The 16,654-nt window shown below is 45.6% G+C and overlaps 1 protein-coding gene across 2 annotated transcripts in view; it reads right to left on the minus strand.

The window, feature by feature from the left end:
• Positions 1–666: 666 nt before the first annotated feature.
• Atp9b (ATPase phospholipid transporting 9B) overlaps positions 667–16,654 on the minus strand; it is a 194,711-nt gene continuing 178,723 nt past the window's right edge. Inside the window, exons 26-30 of one of the 2 annotated variants that reach the window (XM_021150339.3) lie at positions 15,819–15,927; positions 5,515–5,572; positions 4,438–4,641; positions 2,440–2,472; positions 667–1,749 (exon numbers count right to left, since the gene is read on the minus strand). In XM_021150339.3, the coding sequence (XP_021005998.1) occupies positions 1,613–1,749; positions 2,440–2,472; positions 4,438–4,641; positions 5,515–5,572; positions 15,819–15,927 (541 nt within the window). In that variant the 3' untranslated portion in view covers positions 667–1,612. The remainder of the gene's footprint in view (positions 1,750–2,439; positions 2,473–4,437; positions 4,642–5,514; positions 5,573–15,818; positions 15,928–16,654) is intronic. The other variant, XM_021150340.2, reaches the window with a different exon arrangement.

The following is a 16,654-nucleotide window of genomic DNA, read 5'->3' on the forward strand; positions in this document are numbered from 1 at the left end:
CATCCTTGTCTCGTGTGACCCAACAGCGGCATCCTGAGGGGCAGATGCTGTTCACTTCAAGGATGAGAAACCACACTGGCTTCCCACAGCTTCTAACTAGGACCTGGTGCATCTCAACTTCTCAAGTCTTAAAGCCTGACTCCTTCTCCTGTTCCGTATTCACCACTGTGGGAAGGTCTGCTCTGCATCAAAGCAGCTGAACCGCAGAGGTTCGTGGTCTTGTGAGGCTTTCTGTAACTCTTGACAAGCATGCTGTTAGCTTCCTGTGTGTTCCTTTCTACCCAGCATACAGGTGGAGTGAGTGACCAGCACTCAGTCTACACCCTGACCTGTGGCCTTGGCTCATAGCCTTCTGGCACTTTCTTTCTTTTTTTTTTTAATTTTTAATATTTTTTTATTACGTATTTTCCTCAATTCTGGCACTTTCTTAATTCACACTGTATCAATGAGGGCATGAGGGCATCACGAAGTCAGGTCAGATAAGCTGGTAGGACAAGCTGGTCTGGGCTCCCTCTTAGAGCAGGGAGGAAACCTGCCTGTGAACTGTCAGCAAACAGTGACACCGTGTGGAGAATGGAAGAAACAGCTTTTCTGGTTGCAGTTTTGTCTGTCAGGGGAATATGCTCACAGGTTGCTAAGAACAAAGGCGCTCAAGTCAAAGGCAGCTAGGATGGACAGCTGAGCAGCTTTATTTGCTCACAGGGAGGAGCGAGGTGGAGGGCCTGCACACACTCACGGCCTGTTAAGGCTCTCCCCAGGGCTCCTCTCACAGCTTGTGCTTCCTTCCCCAAGGATGTCAGGGTCTCAGTGCCCACGTCTGAGGGGAGGTCAAGCTGAAGAGCACAGGCATATACAAAGTACTAGTGCAAAGGAGACTCCCACGGCCTGCTCCCGAGCGTGAAGAGCCAAGGCCAAGAGGTTCACTGTGTGACAGGCACACACTGTACAGTGCAGAGCTGCACGCATAACTCCTGGGGCTAACTCTAAGGCCAGAATTCCTCTAAAGAGCTCCCATGAGCCCTCAGTGCAGCCTTCGACAGAGGCTCTGCCATCACAGGCTCAGACGAGTGCCGGGTATAAGCACACGGATGAGGACTCCTACTCAGGAAGCAAAGCATTGTGGTTGGTGCTGTGGCAGCACAGGACAGCTGAGTTCTACGTAAACAGTTCTGAGTATGGTTTTACAGATATAAAATGCATCAGCTAACAGCAGTGCCTTGAGGAATGGTTTACATTCATAGCTGCAACGGAATTAGGACAGCAGTGTCACCGCTTGGCCACCTGGGCTTGTTTGTGTGGTGTCCGCTGAAAAGCAAAACTGCATCTGAAGAGGACGAGTTACCCACTGTCTCCTGAGGTGCAATGGCATGTGCAGGCACGACCCCTGCAGTCTGATCAGGAATGGCTTTCTGCAGTACACCACCACAGAAATTACACTTCTGGTGCTCAGGAGGGAAGCCTGCCCAGCTGTGCTGAGGCTGTCACTTCCTCTCAGTAGCTGTTCACGCAGTGCAATGCTGGGTGAGCTCAGCCCTCAGCCCACCAGCAGTGCCAGTCCCTCATGCTGCCCAGCGCATGAGTCTCTACCTGGCCTCATGGCCTCATGCCCCACTCAGGAGGACAGCTTGGAGTAGCTGGGAGGGGACAGCTTTCTCTTCAAGTACTTGAGCACGTAGAGTGGGAGGCAGCTGACCACAGTGATGGCTGACACTTTCCACAAGAAGGTCACGGTTGTGATGAAGGCAACATCTGTCAGGAGGAGGCAGAAGAGAATGAGAGCCAACTACAGGAGCTCCCAGCCCCTAAGATCGTAGCCACAGCCCAGACTGAGCCCCCTCAGGATCCCCAGAGCCATTGGCTCCAGCATGGCTGTGTGACTGACACAGGTCTGCCCATGACCTCAGCAGTCCAAAGTGTGCTTCTCTCACAGTGAGCACACGCGGCACTGGGAAGGACTTGCACAGGACCAACAGGCAGACAGTACCTGCGGTATGGTTTACAGAACACTCCCTTGCTGCTCAGAGGACGCAGGCTCACTTTCTGTTAACTAGGCCATGGATGCACTCATGTGCAAGCCAAGCCCTATGCAAGCTGAGGAGCTTACAAAGTGCAGAGACCCAGGCTGCTGTGAGCAGCTGTGCTGAGAGAGCTCCTGCTTCCACAGGCACTCTCTCATATCAGGGACTGGAGCCCAGGCTGTCTTAGGGAAGGACAGCAGGCTAGACCCCAGACTTCCCTCACCTAGCTAGATAGCACCCAGGAGCACACTGTGTAGGGAGGTGGCTCAGGGTAGGCTCATGAGGCTTCACTGAGATGACAAGTACCAAGTTAGAGGAAGATCGGTTTATATTTAAATTTTTAAAGAAATAGGTTAGCATGCTTATCAATGCTATTTTGCTAAATTTCTATACTCTGGAAGGGAATATTAACTTTACCTACCTAAGAAAGCGCCAAAAGACACTCTGCCTATACCTGTGCCAAGAGAAAACATGAACAAGGCAGATGAAGAACAGATTAAAAGAGGCTCAGACATGTTAAGTGGTTAGTTAGCTACTGATTAGAGAAATGCATTAAAAAGCAGTAGAATGTTATGTTAGCACGGGATGCACTTGTAGTTGGGGGTTTAACCCTTTAACAACTCTGTCACTGTAACTTGGACGCAAACACCCAGACACATCCCCTGGATTTGCGCTAGTGTCTGAGAGTGCCCACTTTAGAACTCTGCTTCACCTGAGCGGCTTCAGGGCTTTTTTTTTTTTTTTTTTTTTTTTTTGATTTTATTTATTATATGTAAGTACACTTTAGCTGTCTTCAGACATTCCAGAAGAGGGCGCCAGATCTCGTTATGGATGGTTGTGAGCCACCATGTGGTTGCTGGGATTTGAACTCCGGACCTTCGGAAGAGCAGTCGGGTGCTCTTACCCACTGAGCCATCTCACCAGCCCAGCTTCAGGGCTTCTAATGCCTGCCCCCATGCATGAGACCTGTTCTGTGCAGTCTGGCCTGGCGGGGAAGACAGCATCAGCTGCAATCTGCAGAGGAGAGCATGGGGACAGAGGCGACAGTCCTGCCTCGGGTCCTGAGACAGGTGTAAGCCCCACTTAGAGAGCGCATGCCTGCCGCCTGCCTGGATGACAGCAGTGAGCTATAGAATGGTCATTTGCTCCCCAGCCCTAGTGTCTGACTCACTGTGGACAGTGAGAGACACAAGGGTAATGGTGAGGTTCTCATTTGAAGCCCTTCCTTCCATGCCACATATGTCATGCTCCCTTTAATGTACAGCTAACTCTTTCCACTTCCCATCTGCATCACTCCTGCCTGGGCTAAAGAGTGATGGCCTGTAGCAACTCAACTCACTCACTGTGGCTTTGATCCAGGACCTGGAGTGGCTTTGTATTCATCAAGTGTGCAAACTTCACACTCATCACCCAAAGTCACAGTGTCCCCATGTGACATGCAGGGTCCACAGGAATGTGACTAGCTTGTATGGACAACTGCTCAAGATGAGAACTGTTGCTGCTGTCATGGGTGTGAGGAACACAAGAGGAACATGTAAAGGTTTCTCCTTTCTGAAGCCTGAGACCTTTCTTTTTAGACCAAGAAGGACACTGCGGGGCTTTCAGGCAGCTAGAAGAATGTACACCACGGGTGCACTGACCATGGCCACATTCTCTGCTCTGAAGTCCAGGAAGCTGGGACTTTCTGTCCTCTGGGAGCCCAGTGAGGCCCCACACTCTTCAATACTCAGACGAGCACACCATGCTCTCTTCAGCCATGCTGACCAGGTTGATCTGACCTGTCTGGGGAAGCAGAGAGCCAGAACCCAGCAGTGCAGTGCAGTGCAGTGCGTTAACAGTATGGAGAGGAGTGTAGGCCTCAGAGGAGGACGCCTGAGGAACCCCAGCATATTTCACTTAGGATCTTTTTTCTTAGGAAAACTGAGCTCAGGGAAGCACTGTAGTCCCAAGGCCTCCTGGCAAGTCACTGTGAGCTGGGCTGGGGAAGCATAAGGAATGAACTGGGAGAAACAAGCACTAGACTCCATCTTAAGGAGGTGCTGGTGAAGACATCCTCTTTACATGGTGAGAAGCCTAACTAAGGCTGCCATCGGGAGCCTGGCTGGGCTGCTCTGTCTGATGCAATGCAGACAGCAGAAGGAAGTAGGACACATGTGGCTCACGGCCTTGATGCAGTCAGTGTCTTCCACCATGAACACAAACAGTGCAACTCTTGTAGGAACACGAGTGAAGCAAGCATAAGCAAGGTGACGGAAGTCTCCATTTTATAAACCACTACCAAATCTTTATCTTTCCATAAAAACAGCCTGTGTGGTAAAGCTTTCTGTTATGGCATTTGTCCTAAAGAAGGTGCTGAGGAAATGACAACCCAGGGCTAAGGATCACTTGCAGATAATGAATCGAGGCTCCAAGCACTTACCAAAATACTCATTTAGAAAAGCAAGTGAGGCGACATAGCAGCCCAGGCTGAGGAACTCTGCCACAACCATCAGCCAGTGCCACGTCCTGATAGTCAGGGCCACCATGAGCAGCTCGGTCAGGATCAGCGCTGTGAAGGAGATGGCCACAACATGGACAAACTCGTCCTCGAAGAGCAGCAGTGCCCCGTACATGAGAATGCCTCCTGAAGGAGAGAGTAGCTTTCCTCAGGGCAGCTTCCTTGCTGGCCTGGGAACTGCATTATCATGTGACCTAGCTAGAAAAGGGAGCAAGGAACAGCTGGCTCAAACACATGCAGCAGGGGCCAGAGCACAGACAGTCTTCACAGGGATGGACAGTCCAATCAAAACACTGAACTACGGCATTCGCAGGGACTCACAGATTTTAAAGATCTACAGGAAGCAACTTCCCCTTTGGCTGAGTTCACAGTAAGTCTTGCATGAGCTCTCTGATCAGCCAGGCAGTTATGCTAGGATTGATAAGCTGTCCCTCACTAGAACCCTAGTAGAGGGCAGCAGCTTCCCATTACACATGGCTCCAGGCCTCGCCATCAGCACTCCGAGGAAACCATTGTGCAACACAAGGTGAGAAGTGCTTATCACAGTGTTCTGACTAGCTGACATACAGCAGTTCAAAAGTGCCTGTCTGGGCTGGGGAATGCACCTGAGTAGGTAGAGATCGGCATCACACAAGCTGGGCACAGGGACACACACCTGGAACCCCAGCACTTGGAAGGAGGAAATCAAACCCACCTTGGGCTATAGGAGACCCCATCTCTAAAACTCAACCCCCCCAAACCAACCCAAAAGCTCCTCCCAGAATATCAATCCATAATCCACATGTTGGAATACCAATCTATAAAATAGACATAGGACAATACTTACTGTTAGAGACATTTTTAAGCTGCTGATATTTAATTTTCAGGTGAAAGTACAAAACAGTATTGCTAAGACAACACAGACAATCCCCAAGTTGTTGGGGACTTTTAGTGATGAACGTACGTGAATGGGAAGATGTGTGTGACAGGACAGGTCTGGTAAAATCAGGCCCATCTTACCTTGGTAAATACTGATCAAAACCCAGATGAGGAAGGTCTTGAAGGAAAGGGATCTTCCCTAGGGGAACAATAGAAGTCTGTCAGGAGAGCAGGGTGGCATGCCCGACTGTGTTCCTAAGGAGCAGGGGTTGGGCAGCTCCTCGTGGAGCCTGGGCCTACCTACCCGCTGTCCTGACCTGACTGACACAGGTATACACCTCAGGTGATGCTGTCCCCTGCAGTAGCTGCCTTGGTGGGTATCATGGGTGTGTACTGAATGCTGGTGGTTGGTCAGGGTCTCAGATGCCCTTTCATCTCATGTGTGGAATTCCAACAGCCGTGCCCTAGGATTCTTAGTAACAAAGAAACTGGTGCCTACAGAAAAACACTTAATTGACCTAGGACATAAAGACTGTGATAAAATGTTTTTTCCTCTACTTTGTTACGTTTTGAAAATAAATATTTATTTCTCAGTTTCCTCTGGACCTCATTCCCCCAAGTAAAAATGGTGATGGTACTTCAGTTATGACTTGTCCCAGCTGGAGTAAAATTTTCTTATTTGTTAATCACTTCAGGAAAGTCTGCCACATTAGTAAACCCAGCAGGCAGATGCAATGGACTTCCATGTACTCTGCTTCACCATTGGAACTAAAACAAGAGATGCTGCTTATGCACTCATCGCCAGGGGCTCGACCCTGCTTCTCTCTGTGCTGGGCCCTGTCAGGTGATAATTGCTGGGAAAATGTGTCAAGGCAGGGTGGTTGTGAGCCTCTCACTGACGGAGCTCTGCACGAATCGGTCAAGAATGGGGGAGCCTGTGGGCCCTCCCTCAGTTTCTGCTCCTACTTGCCCACCTCCCTTGTGGCCTACTGTGATGTTAGTGAACCAGAGTCCACAGTTCTATGTCTAATGCATCCCTTTCCTCAGCTCCACTCCCCTGGAGAGTTTCTTGCAGCAAATGTGGGCATATGTGCCCACAAGGAACTGCTGACTGCTGTGGGGTCCCAGAAGACACATCAGGTATGCAAGGCAACAGTAGCACACCAACGCCTAGATCCCACTGAACTGGCATAGGTTGAGGACTTTTAACGATGAACGATGATGAATGGGAAGATGTTGTTATAGGACTGAAGAGACAGCTCAGCAGTGGAAGGAACTTAGTGCCCTTCCAACATAAGGCAGTGCACAGCCACCTACAGTCCCAGTTCTAGGGGATGCAAACATACTGTGGCCTCTATAGGTACCTGCACACATGTGGGACATATATATGCATGCAGGTACATGTGCAAACTACAATTCAAGTTGTACTTTAACTATAAACAATAGTTACATCTTTATTAAATGTTTTCCTTAGTTATAAGTGTCCATCATTGAAGATGTGGACTGAGCCCAAATCCTTACTATATGAGCATAAGGAGACTTCGACTATACTGAAATTTATTAAAGTTAATACTGATTTTTAAAAAGCAAAGAAAAACCTCTTTAAGCTGGGGGTGGTATGGGGGACAGAGGGTGGGTGGGGGTGTTGGAGATATGGGGGTAGTGTCTACAGAGTGAGTTCCAGGACAGCTAGGGCTACACAGAGAGATATCTATCTCAAAAAACCAACTAATCAACCAACCAACCAACCAACCAACCAACCAGAGAACTGCAGCAGGTTTGGCACCTACTTTTCAAGAGCATTTCTCTGTCAGACAGTAGCATGTTTACTCTTTGGCCATAAAACTCATCTGTAATTAAGTATGTGACTAATTTTACTTCAGGAATCTAAAGGAAATTTAACTTTAATGTTTTGTGTAAGTAAAGAGGTTTACTTGATTGCCAGCTTTCCTCAGCTGCATTGAGACAGAGATGATCAGTTCAGATGCTGGAATCGAATTAATTGGGGCATTTGTGCCACTTGTCTTGTGAAAGCTGCAAACATCAGGGCATGGATGATAAGTTCTGACTCTACGCAGGCTACAGATGAATAGGCCCTGCATAATATCTGGGGTAAGCACCATCAGTAAGTACTCTGAGGACACATGTGCATGCCTCGTGTTCCTTGGTGTAGATGCTTACAAATGGACCTGTTGAGAGATCTCTGTGGTAAAAATATATTAGCCACAGAAGCAATCCATTTAGCTGATTATAAAACTGTTTTTCCTGATACAGAATGTCTGCTCCTTTCAATGACAGGCAGGCTCGTTCACTTGCTCATGTCTCTGTTCATGTCATGTGATGAGCACAGAGCTCAGGAGAGACACCTGGCGACGTCCTTGCCCAGCATACACCTCGTTTTATTCTTGCATGCCTCAGTTTCCTCTTTTATAAAATACAGAGAATGGCATGTACCTCAATAAGCCGTACAATGTGACACACAGAAACTCAGAATGATAGCATATTCAATGGGTGTTACCATTGATGTATCTCCAATTGAACATTTGAATGTAGATGAATAAAAAACAAAATAAAGAATTTTGCAAAAGGTTTTATCAACCTCAAGATGAATAAAAAAATCATTAATATGAAAGCACAAACTATCACTGGGTGTAGAATGCATGTGTAGCTCACAGTGACATGTGATTATTACACACAAGTGGACTGGAGCCATGCTGTGGTTACGTGCAAGTGTGCATACTGTTGTGCATACATGAGCAGATCTGTCCTCTGGGTGCCAGCAGAGGACATTTTTGGCTTCTCAGAAATTCCAGGACTCCCTCTCTCATTACAGTATTCTTTCAGCCCACCTTACTTTGTTTCCTACGAAAGGCACAACAAAAGATTTCTTTACTCTCATATTCCCAAGGTTGAAATGGAAAGGCAGGGTGCAGGGTGGGAGAGATGACAAGTGTAGTACAGATATATTGTAGAGTCAATTATAAAATGACAGAAAGTAGAATAGAAACTCACAAAAAGTGAATCGTAATTTGTTTGAAGTCACAGAAATACCTGTGAAAGTAGCTGGTCCCTTTGTCACTGTTCCAGACTGTGAAATCTGATAGGTGGCTTACTGCCCTCAGCCAATCTGCATCTGTGCCAGAGTCAGGGCTGACACACACAATGCTCCCAGGGTGCTGTGATAGCAGAGCATAATTGCCTCACTCACCAGCCTGGCCAGGCACTGCTACACTCACCGACACTCAGCAACAGTTGGTACTAAAGACTGAGCAGGGTACCATCTCAGCCATCCTAGCTGGATGCCACTAGTTTTCCATTTATGAACCTGGGAAAAAGTAGGACCTCTTGCTATCAAAGACATTCCATATACTGGTCTCAACTGCCATTTGGCCAGCATTCCAGGATTTATCTTCAAGAACCTTAAGTCTCCTCAAAAGCACTAGCCAAGTGTAGGAGGAAGTTTCTTCACAAGTAAAACAAAGCCACATCAAGACCTTGTTTTCTCTTGTCCTTTCCTTTCCTTCCTTCGCTTTCTTTCTCTTTCTGAGATTCCTGCTGTGAAGCGCTGGCTGGGCCAGTACCTACTGCATAGCACAGGCTGTCCTTAAACTCATGGCAATCCTCCTATCCAAGCCTCCTGACTCTTAGGATCATACGAATTGTCATTACGTCTGGCCTTGACTTGAAATGGTGAGGACACTAGCAGGGGACATTTGTACTTAAGAGTTTCGGGTCAGGAGGATGTGGTAGCCAATGTCTGTCACTAGTCACATGGACTAAGACAGGCTCACTGAGGTTGTATCTACTGGGGTTCCATTGTTAAACTGCTTGTTTCTAACCAACCAAACATCTTGGGAATATACTTTCAGTCAAAGAAATATCCTATGTAGTTGTCTTCACCTATTTTATTAGGTACCCCTGGGCTACTCATAGCAGTTCCTGGTGTTCCTTCAGGCACAGAAATTCTCCCTTAAGGAGAAGTCCTCCTTTTCCTATCAGTGTAGACCCAGGAAGACTGTTACACATTTAGCTTTTCCTGGGAGGGAGGGAGCTCTTTCTGGTTGAGTCACATGCTAGGTCAATGTCACCATCAACGGCTCTGCAGCAATTATTTACATTCTGGTATCACTTGGTGCTTCAGGTCAGCCTCCATTTTCTGTGACTGACCTGGAATTGACTTCTCCTTCATTGCTCAGCTCCTCTGGTTGGAGAACACTGTAGCCCCAGATGTGCTCATGGCCACTGGTTTCAGGTCATTATCACGGGCTGACTTGGGATGGGTGTGTCTCTTTGTGAAGTCACACTCATGGCAATATGCACTTCATGCCCTCAACAAAACCAGGAGCCCAAACTGACACCTGACTACCAGCTCAGTCCTTACCTCCTGGTGTCCCATCACTAAGAAGCTGCTCTCACTAGCCACACGTTTGTACATGTTCACTGTACACTCAGGACACAAAAGATTTCCCCATAAGAAATAAATGTACAGTCCTTGCCAGCCTTTCTGCAGACTAGAGGTGATCACACACCATCTCCAGTGTGAGCTGATGACAATCTATCTGTTTTTTTTTAATTAGGTATTTTCCTCATTTACATTTCCAATACTATCCAAAAAGTCCTCAATACACTCCCACCCCACTCCCCTACCCCCCCACTCCCACTTTTTGGCCCTGGCATTCCCCTGTATTGGGGCATATAAAGTTTGCAAGTCCAATGGGCCTCTCTTTCCAGTGATGGCCGACTAGGCCATCTTTTGATACATATGCAGCTAGAGTCAAGAGCTCTGGGGTACTGGTTAGTTCATAATGTTGTTCCACCTATAGGGTTGCAGATCCCTTTAGCTCCTTGGGTACTTTCTCTAGCTCCTCCATTGGGGGCCCTGTGATCCATCCAATAGCTGACTGTGAGCATCCACTTCTGTGTTTGCTAGGCCCCGGCCTAATCTATCTGTTTTAATCTGGATCCTATCGTTCCAGTGTCCATTCTGCAGTGCACAGGTCTGAAGTTCTGACATGCATAGTCAGGTACCCGCCACACAGTGGCAGATAAAAAACACCTTGAGATTCCCTCACCCTATAGTTTAAGTTTTAAGTTTTGTCAACCACTGACCTGTTCTTGACCTCTGGTTCTGTACTTTTCAGATACTGGAGGAATAGAATCAAAGTAATTTTGGTGTTGAGTTTGGCTTAGCAAAACACAGTTCGGATTCATCTGTGATTCCTATCATATGAATGATCTGTTTTTCTTCTTGCTTCCACACAACATCCCACTGCATATCTGTGTCATCACTACTGCTTGTGGTCACCAGGATGCTTTATCCATTTTCTGGTCCAAGTACAGCTGGCTGCTTCTAGCTCTTGGCAACTCTAACAGAGCTACCACAAACTTCTGCTGGTCCATGGCCTCACCAACTGTGGGACTTAAGAGCACTGAAAACTCGAATTTCTTTTCATTCTTTTTAAAGTCTATTTTAAAATTAAAATTTAATTATATCATTTCCCACTTTCTTCCTTCCAACCCTTACCATTCTTCTATTCAAATTGATAGCCTCTCTCTCTCTCTCTCTCTCTCTCTCTCTCTCTCTGTGTGTGTATGTGTGTGTATGCATTGTGTATAAATATATAAATACAGATTGCTGAGTCTACTTGGCACTGCTTCTGTGTGTATGCCTTCAGAGCTGAACGTTTTGTATTGGATAACCAATTGGAAGGCTCATCCTTGGCAGAGACCAATTCTCCCCAGTCCATCATTAGCTGTCTATGGTTTTACTGTAGGGGTGGGAGCCCATCACTGTCACTGTTCATACTGTCGAGGTGTCACGAGTGTAGCTTCCTTGTCTTTTCTAAGAAGACAATCTCACAACAGACTTCTTTGTGTTCTTGCTCTTAAAACCTTTCCATTCTCTTCGGAGATGTTCCCTGAGCCTGAGGTGCAGGGGTAGTGCCGTAGATAGATCTGCTGAGGCTGGCCTCTCCAGGATCAGCTCATCTTTGCATTTGAACAGTTTGCGTGTTCTACAGTGCTCTCGACTTGCTGCTAAGAGAAGCTTCTTAGATGCAGGGTGAGAGCTACACTTGTCTGTGGAGCACAGGTTTTAGAATGCAGTTAGGACTCGTGCTAGTCTAGTAAAGGGCGGCCGGCAGCAAGATCTCCTCTAATGTTCATGACCTCACTAGCTCTGCGTAGTTACTGTAGCCATTCTTAAGTGCTGTGTAATGTTAGCTCATTGGTCTAAATTTGTAACATAGACAGAAAATAATGGTGGGCATTTTTCACAGGCTTCCTTGACATCTGTACATCAATTGTGGTTATTAGTTTAGAACTTTTGTTTACTCTTTAAACTGGTTTTTCTTGATGACTTTTAAGAATTCTTTATGTGTTATGAATACAAATCCTTAGTCAAGAGTGTAACTTGCAAATATTTTCTCCCAGTCTATGGTATGGTTTTATCTGTTCATTTTCCAAACTGCATAATTCATAAAGCAAAACTTTAAAATTATAATGAAGACCATTTTATTTTGTTCTTTATGGGTCATGGTTGGGTCTGTGTCTAAAAGCTCTCTGTTGAGGTTATAAATTATTTTGTCCTGTATCTCTTCCATCTGGTTTACAGTCTCTGTACATCAGTGGCCACTTGAGTGCTTGTACACACTCGGGCTGAGGGAGTGGAGGCTGCAGAATGAGTACAGGCAGCTGTCTGAGATCATTGCTGACATCTGCCCTCTTCCGCCTGAGCTCTGTTTTGGTCAGAGTTCAGCAGTGTGTATGGATTTCTTTCTGGATTCCCTTCTACCCGCTCCTCTGTGTCTGTTCCATCCTCTGTCTTTACTGTTCTTATAGACCAAGTCCTGAAACAGGAAACTGAGTCGGCCAACTCTGCTCTTTCACAAGCGGTTCCGGCAAAGCCAGTTTCCTCGTTGTTCCATCAAAATCTTAGAGCCCGCTTGTCAATAGTCAACCAACTTCAGTCTCTAAATCAAAATTCTTCCAGAAGTGTGTCACAGTTCTTGTGCATGCATTTTTCAATGTATTATCAGAGTTACACTAGAGTGCTTTGCTTGTTTAATATTACTAAAACTGGTATTGTTTTTGTACCTAATTATTGCTAGAATATATAAATTAAAAATCACATAACATAGATTTTTCTTTTGAGATTTGAAAATAATTAGGGAACCTATAAAGAGAAATTGAAATTGTGCCTTTGCCAGGAGGTAACATACACTTGGGAGGCAGAGGCAGGTAGATATTTGAGTTTGAGGTCAGCCTATTCTACAGAGTGAGTTCCAGGAGAACCAGGGCTATACAGAGAAACCCTGCCTCAAAAAGAAAGCATTATTTTAAAAATTAAACATTTAAAAGACAGAATCATGTTGAGGATATTCTACAGAAGGGAAGAAGTGACAGACACTGCAGGGTTCTTAAGAAGGGCCAGCTGTGATTCCTTACTGGGTATCACTGCAACTGGTTAAAAACCAAACCAATTCTGCCATTAGCCAGTGGTGCAAACTGTGAACTGTGAGCCAAATTCCTAGCCAAGCAGGGACAGCTCAGGGTCCCAGGCTATCACAGGTGACTTGGAGCTACTCTACTATCCCTATTCTGGAACTCACCAGCTCCCCACCAGTGTGCCCACTCATCCAGGACATGAAGTGCTGGGAGAGGCATGCGCAAGCCAGCTTTCTGTCTGATGGTGGCATCCCAAGATCGACTGAATTCATGATAAGCAAAGCTTAATACCTCAGAGCACAATTGGGCTTTAAAAACAGAACAAGAAATATTTTAGTTAAAAATGTATTATTTTCTGTAAGGAAAGCAAGCTGTTATTTTTTTAATGAAGGAAATGTTGTCTTTTTATGTAGTTGACTTATATTTATTCCTTCATTCATTCATCAACTACTTAGTGAGTAGACAGATACCAGGTATCTCTATCTTCAAGGCCTAAACATATCTGGTGACAAGATATGTGATAAGAAGGGGCAGGTATAGCTTGGGCTGAGGAAACAGACCCACAAATGTTTAGGTCCACAATTAGCAAATCCGACTAGAGCAGTAAGATGGATCTGTAATGCATGTAACTGCTTATACTCTTGACTAAATGACTAAGTTTACAAGTGCACATAGAAAACAGGGTGTGGTGGCTTAAAGAGAATGTCCCATAGGCTCAGATTTGAAAGCTTAGTTCACGGTTTCACTTTGCAAAGGATTAGAAAGTGTGGCCTTGCTGGACATGTGTGACATGCATGTGTCACCAGGCGTGGGTTTCGAGGCTTACAAAGCCCACACCAGGCCCAGTCCGTGCTCTGCCCAGCAAAGGCAGAAGCTGCCGTCGCATGAGAGGCCACACTGACATGGGACTGGGCTCTGAGGAGTAAGCTGTTCCTAAGCAGGCTGGAGTTGGATGTGTAATGTCAAAGCATATTTTTAAAGCTAGAAATGATGAAGACAAGAATCTGAAGTATATCAGATTTTAACATAATAGCTACTACAAAGATAAAAATGACAGATATCTGGCTCATAGAAAAAGAAAACCTAGAGACAATGGGGGCTGAAGTGCTAAGTAATGCAGAGATCACTCTGGGAGGTTGAGACTTTTTACATGGTTGATCTTTACAAAAGTGGAAACTTGACCGGGATGCAACCCAGTTCAGAGTGCACATGACACTCCTTATGTTTACGAGGTGTGAGCTTATGATGAATATTAGCTGGAGTTACTTAAACTCTTGGGACCCTAGACATACCTTTGTTACTAGAGTAATTTAGATGCCTGTAATGATACTGGTTGATCTTTACAAGGCTGAAATCTTTACAAGTGGTAAAGCCATGTTTCCTCAAATGCCAGGGGAGACTGGGCCACTGCTACACTGTTGCTGCTGGGACTCCCTCCTAGCCTGGGAGCCAGCACCGTCACTCTGCGCTCATGACTCAGTGTCATAGCTCTAATGGGATGGAGGCTGCTTGGATTTAAGAACAGGTGTGGTAGAGGACTGGGGTGTTTAAACTTGTATCAAAAGCTGGTTTCCACCTTCCATTTGCAGAATATCTGGAGATAAGGAAATGCATGACCTACTAAAACTCTAATTATTTGCAATAACTTCCTACAGTTTTCATTTCTATGACCTTACTGTGATCCTATCACAATGGTCTCATTTTAGGATTTTTAGACTCGAAGTGTCCCTTCTAGTTATAATATGTTAAAATTTGGATAATGTCTTGTGGTAGCTACAATCATATTATCATCATGAGAATGATCACATTTATAACTTATTTTATATGATCACAATGAAGATTTATTTAATATGAAAATAGAATTATTTAGATACTTTATAGCTTTTTTAAAGAGGCTTTATCGTTTTATAAATTTGGTCTTTATACTAATATCATAAAACGCCCAAAGTAATGTGACTTACCCAAAACTTATCTGGTGAGCTGACGGTCAGATGAAATACAGTCTAGCCTGCTAGTTAGCAGTCAACTGGTTTGTTAGCAGTTAGCTAGGCTACACCATAATGTGCTAATGGTCAGCTGGGAAGTAACTAACTCTTTGAACACCCAATCTAATTCTTTCTTTGCTATACCATATTGCTACTGCTTTAAAATTGGAGTTGATAATTTCAGGTTATCAACTGAAAACCTAAATTTAATTGAAGGTTAGTAGGTTTTTCTTTCTCTGTGCCTGTTTAGGAAAAGCAAGCCATGCAGAAAATTCTCAAGTTACAACAATCTGTACGTGAGGGCTCAGCTACTTCTCTCCCCTTGTCCTCATCGTCTCTAGCTTTAAAAATAAGCTTTGATGTCACACAATCCAATTCCAATCTCCCTAGGAACAGCTTACTCCTCAGAGTCCAGTCCCAAGTCAGTGTGGCCTCTCACAGGGACAGCAGCTTCCGCCTCTGCTGGGCAGGCTATGCTTCGCTCTGTCCCCCAAAGAAGAGCGCATGTCTCCAAGTTACAGGACTGAGAAGCACTGTTCAAGTGTAATTCTGAAACCCACAAGTAGAGAGCTAGGGATGCCAGGCCACCGCAGCCAGACCAACCCAACGGAGCCAGGTACTCAAAGGCTCTGGAGAGTGCTCAACTCTGCACTGAGTTAAAGGAGGCCAGTCTTCTCCTGGTAAAGATACATGGCTAGGCAGGCAGAGCTGCAGCTATACAGGGTCCTTTATAAGAATCAAAGCACATGCCTGGATGTTTTTGCTAAATTCACAAAAGTTCCACAAATGGTTCAAAACACCTGTTAAGTTCTTATGTATAATATCACATGACTATCACAAGGAGTAGAGAACTTTAAAAAAAAATAAGAGAGAGATTTCAAAATGCTTTCTTATGCTTGCCAAATGTCAGGGTGTATGCTATCCCAGAACAGAGGCTGCCTCTGCTTTGCTGGAACACACAAAAGACCAGCTCTGGTGTGCTCTCACTGGACAAGCCTAGCGCTGGGCTCCTACCTTGGTGAGGTCCTTGTACAGCTCTGGGTAGAGAATCGCCATCTCTGGCTTTACATCTTGGTCCAACACTAAGGAGAACACTGGGAACATGGTGTAGATAGTTGCATACCTAGAACACCAAGACCAAGTTGAGTTAGCCTGACGGATGCTTGTGACACAACTCTGACCATGTTTCTAGTGTCACAGGGAGGCCAAACTCTTAACAAACAGAAAACAAATCTTAGAAAAATTAGCCCAGACCTCCACGGTGGCCATCAGTTTAGATTACTCTGCAGCTTAGGTACCAAACCCAGCACCGATGGTTGTGAAAACCACAAACACGGATCCATCTAAAATCAGAGTTTTCTTATTAACCTTTGCTTTTCGAAACAGTTCTTACAGCCAAGGACAAAGAGAAGCTTCCTAGGAAGCCCAGTCAGGCCTCGAACTTGTGATCCTCCTCCTTCAGCCTCCTTAGTGGTGGGATTACATGGTGTTGTACCACCATGTCCAGTGTTCCTGTTAAATTCTGGATGATGTCAGACTCACATGCAACCATCTAATACAGAGAAATCCTAACTTTCTTCACACTCGTACCCAAATGAGTCCACACTTAGCCATCAAGCATGGCACCTAACTCATTCATATTCTCAGTCTCTCTCATATTCTCTCTCTCTCTCATATTCATTCTCTCTGTGTCTCTCTGTCTCTCTTTCATTGTAGGACTACTGTGGAGACTTAGGTAGAAAGTAACATTTGTGGATGGCTTTCCAGACTCCATGTCATGCCCTGGAGATCTGTGCTGTGGCTGTGCACAGTGCCTTCCTTACAACTCAATGGCATCTCACGGTGGATAA

This window comes from Mus caroli, unplaced genomic scaffold, assembly GCF_978045245.1.
Source record: "Mus caroli unplaced genomic scaffold, Mus_caroli_1 scaffold_19, whole genome shotgun sequence".
In the NCBI taxonomy this organism is placed as follows: domain Eukaryota; kingdom Metazoa; phylum Chordata; class Mammalia; order Rodentia; family Muridae; genus Mus; species Mus caroli.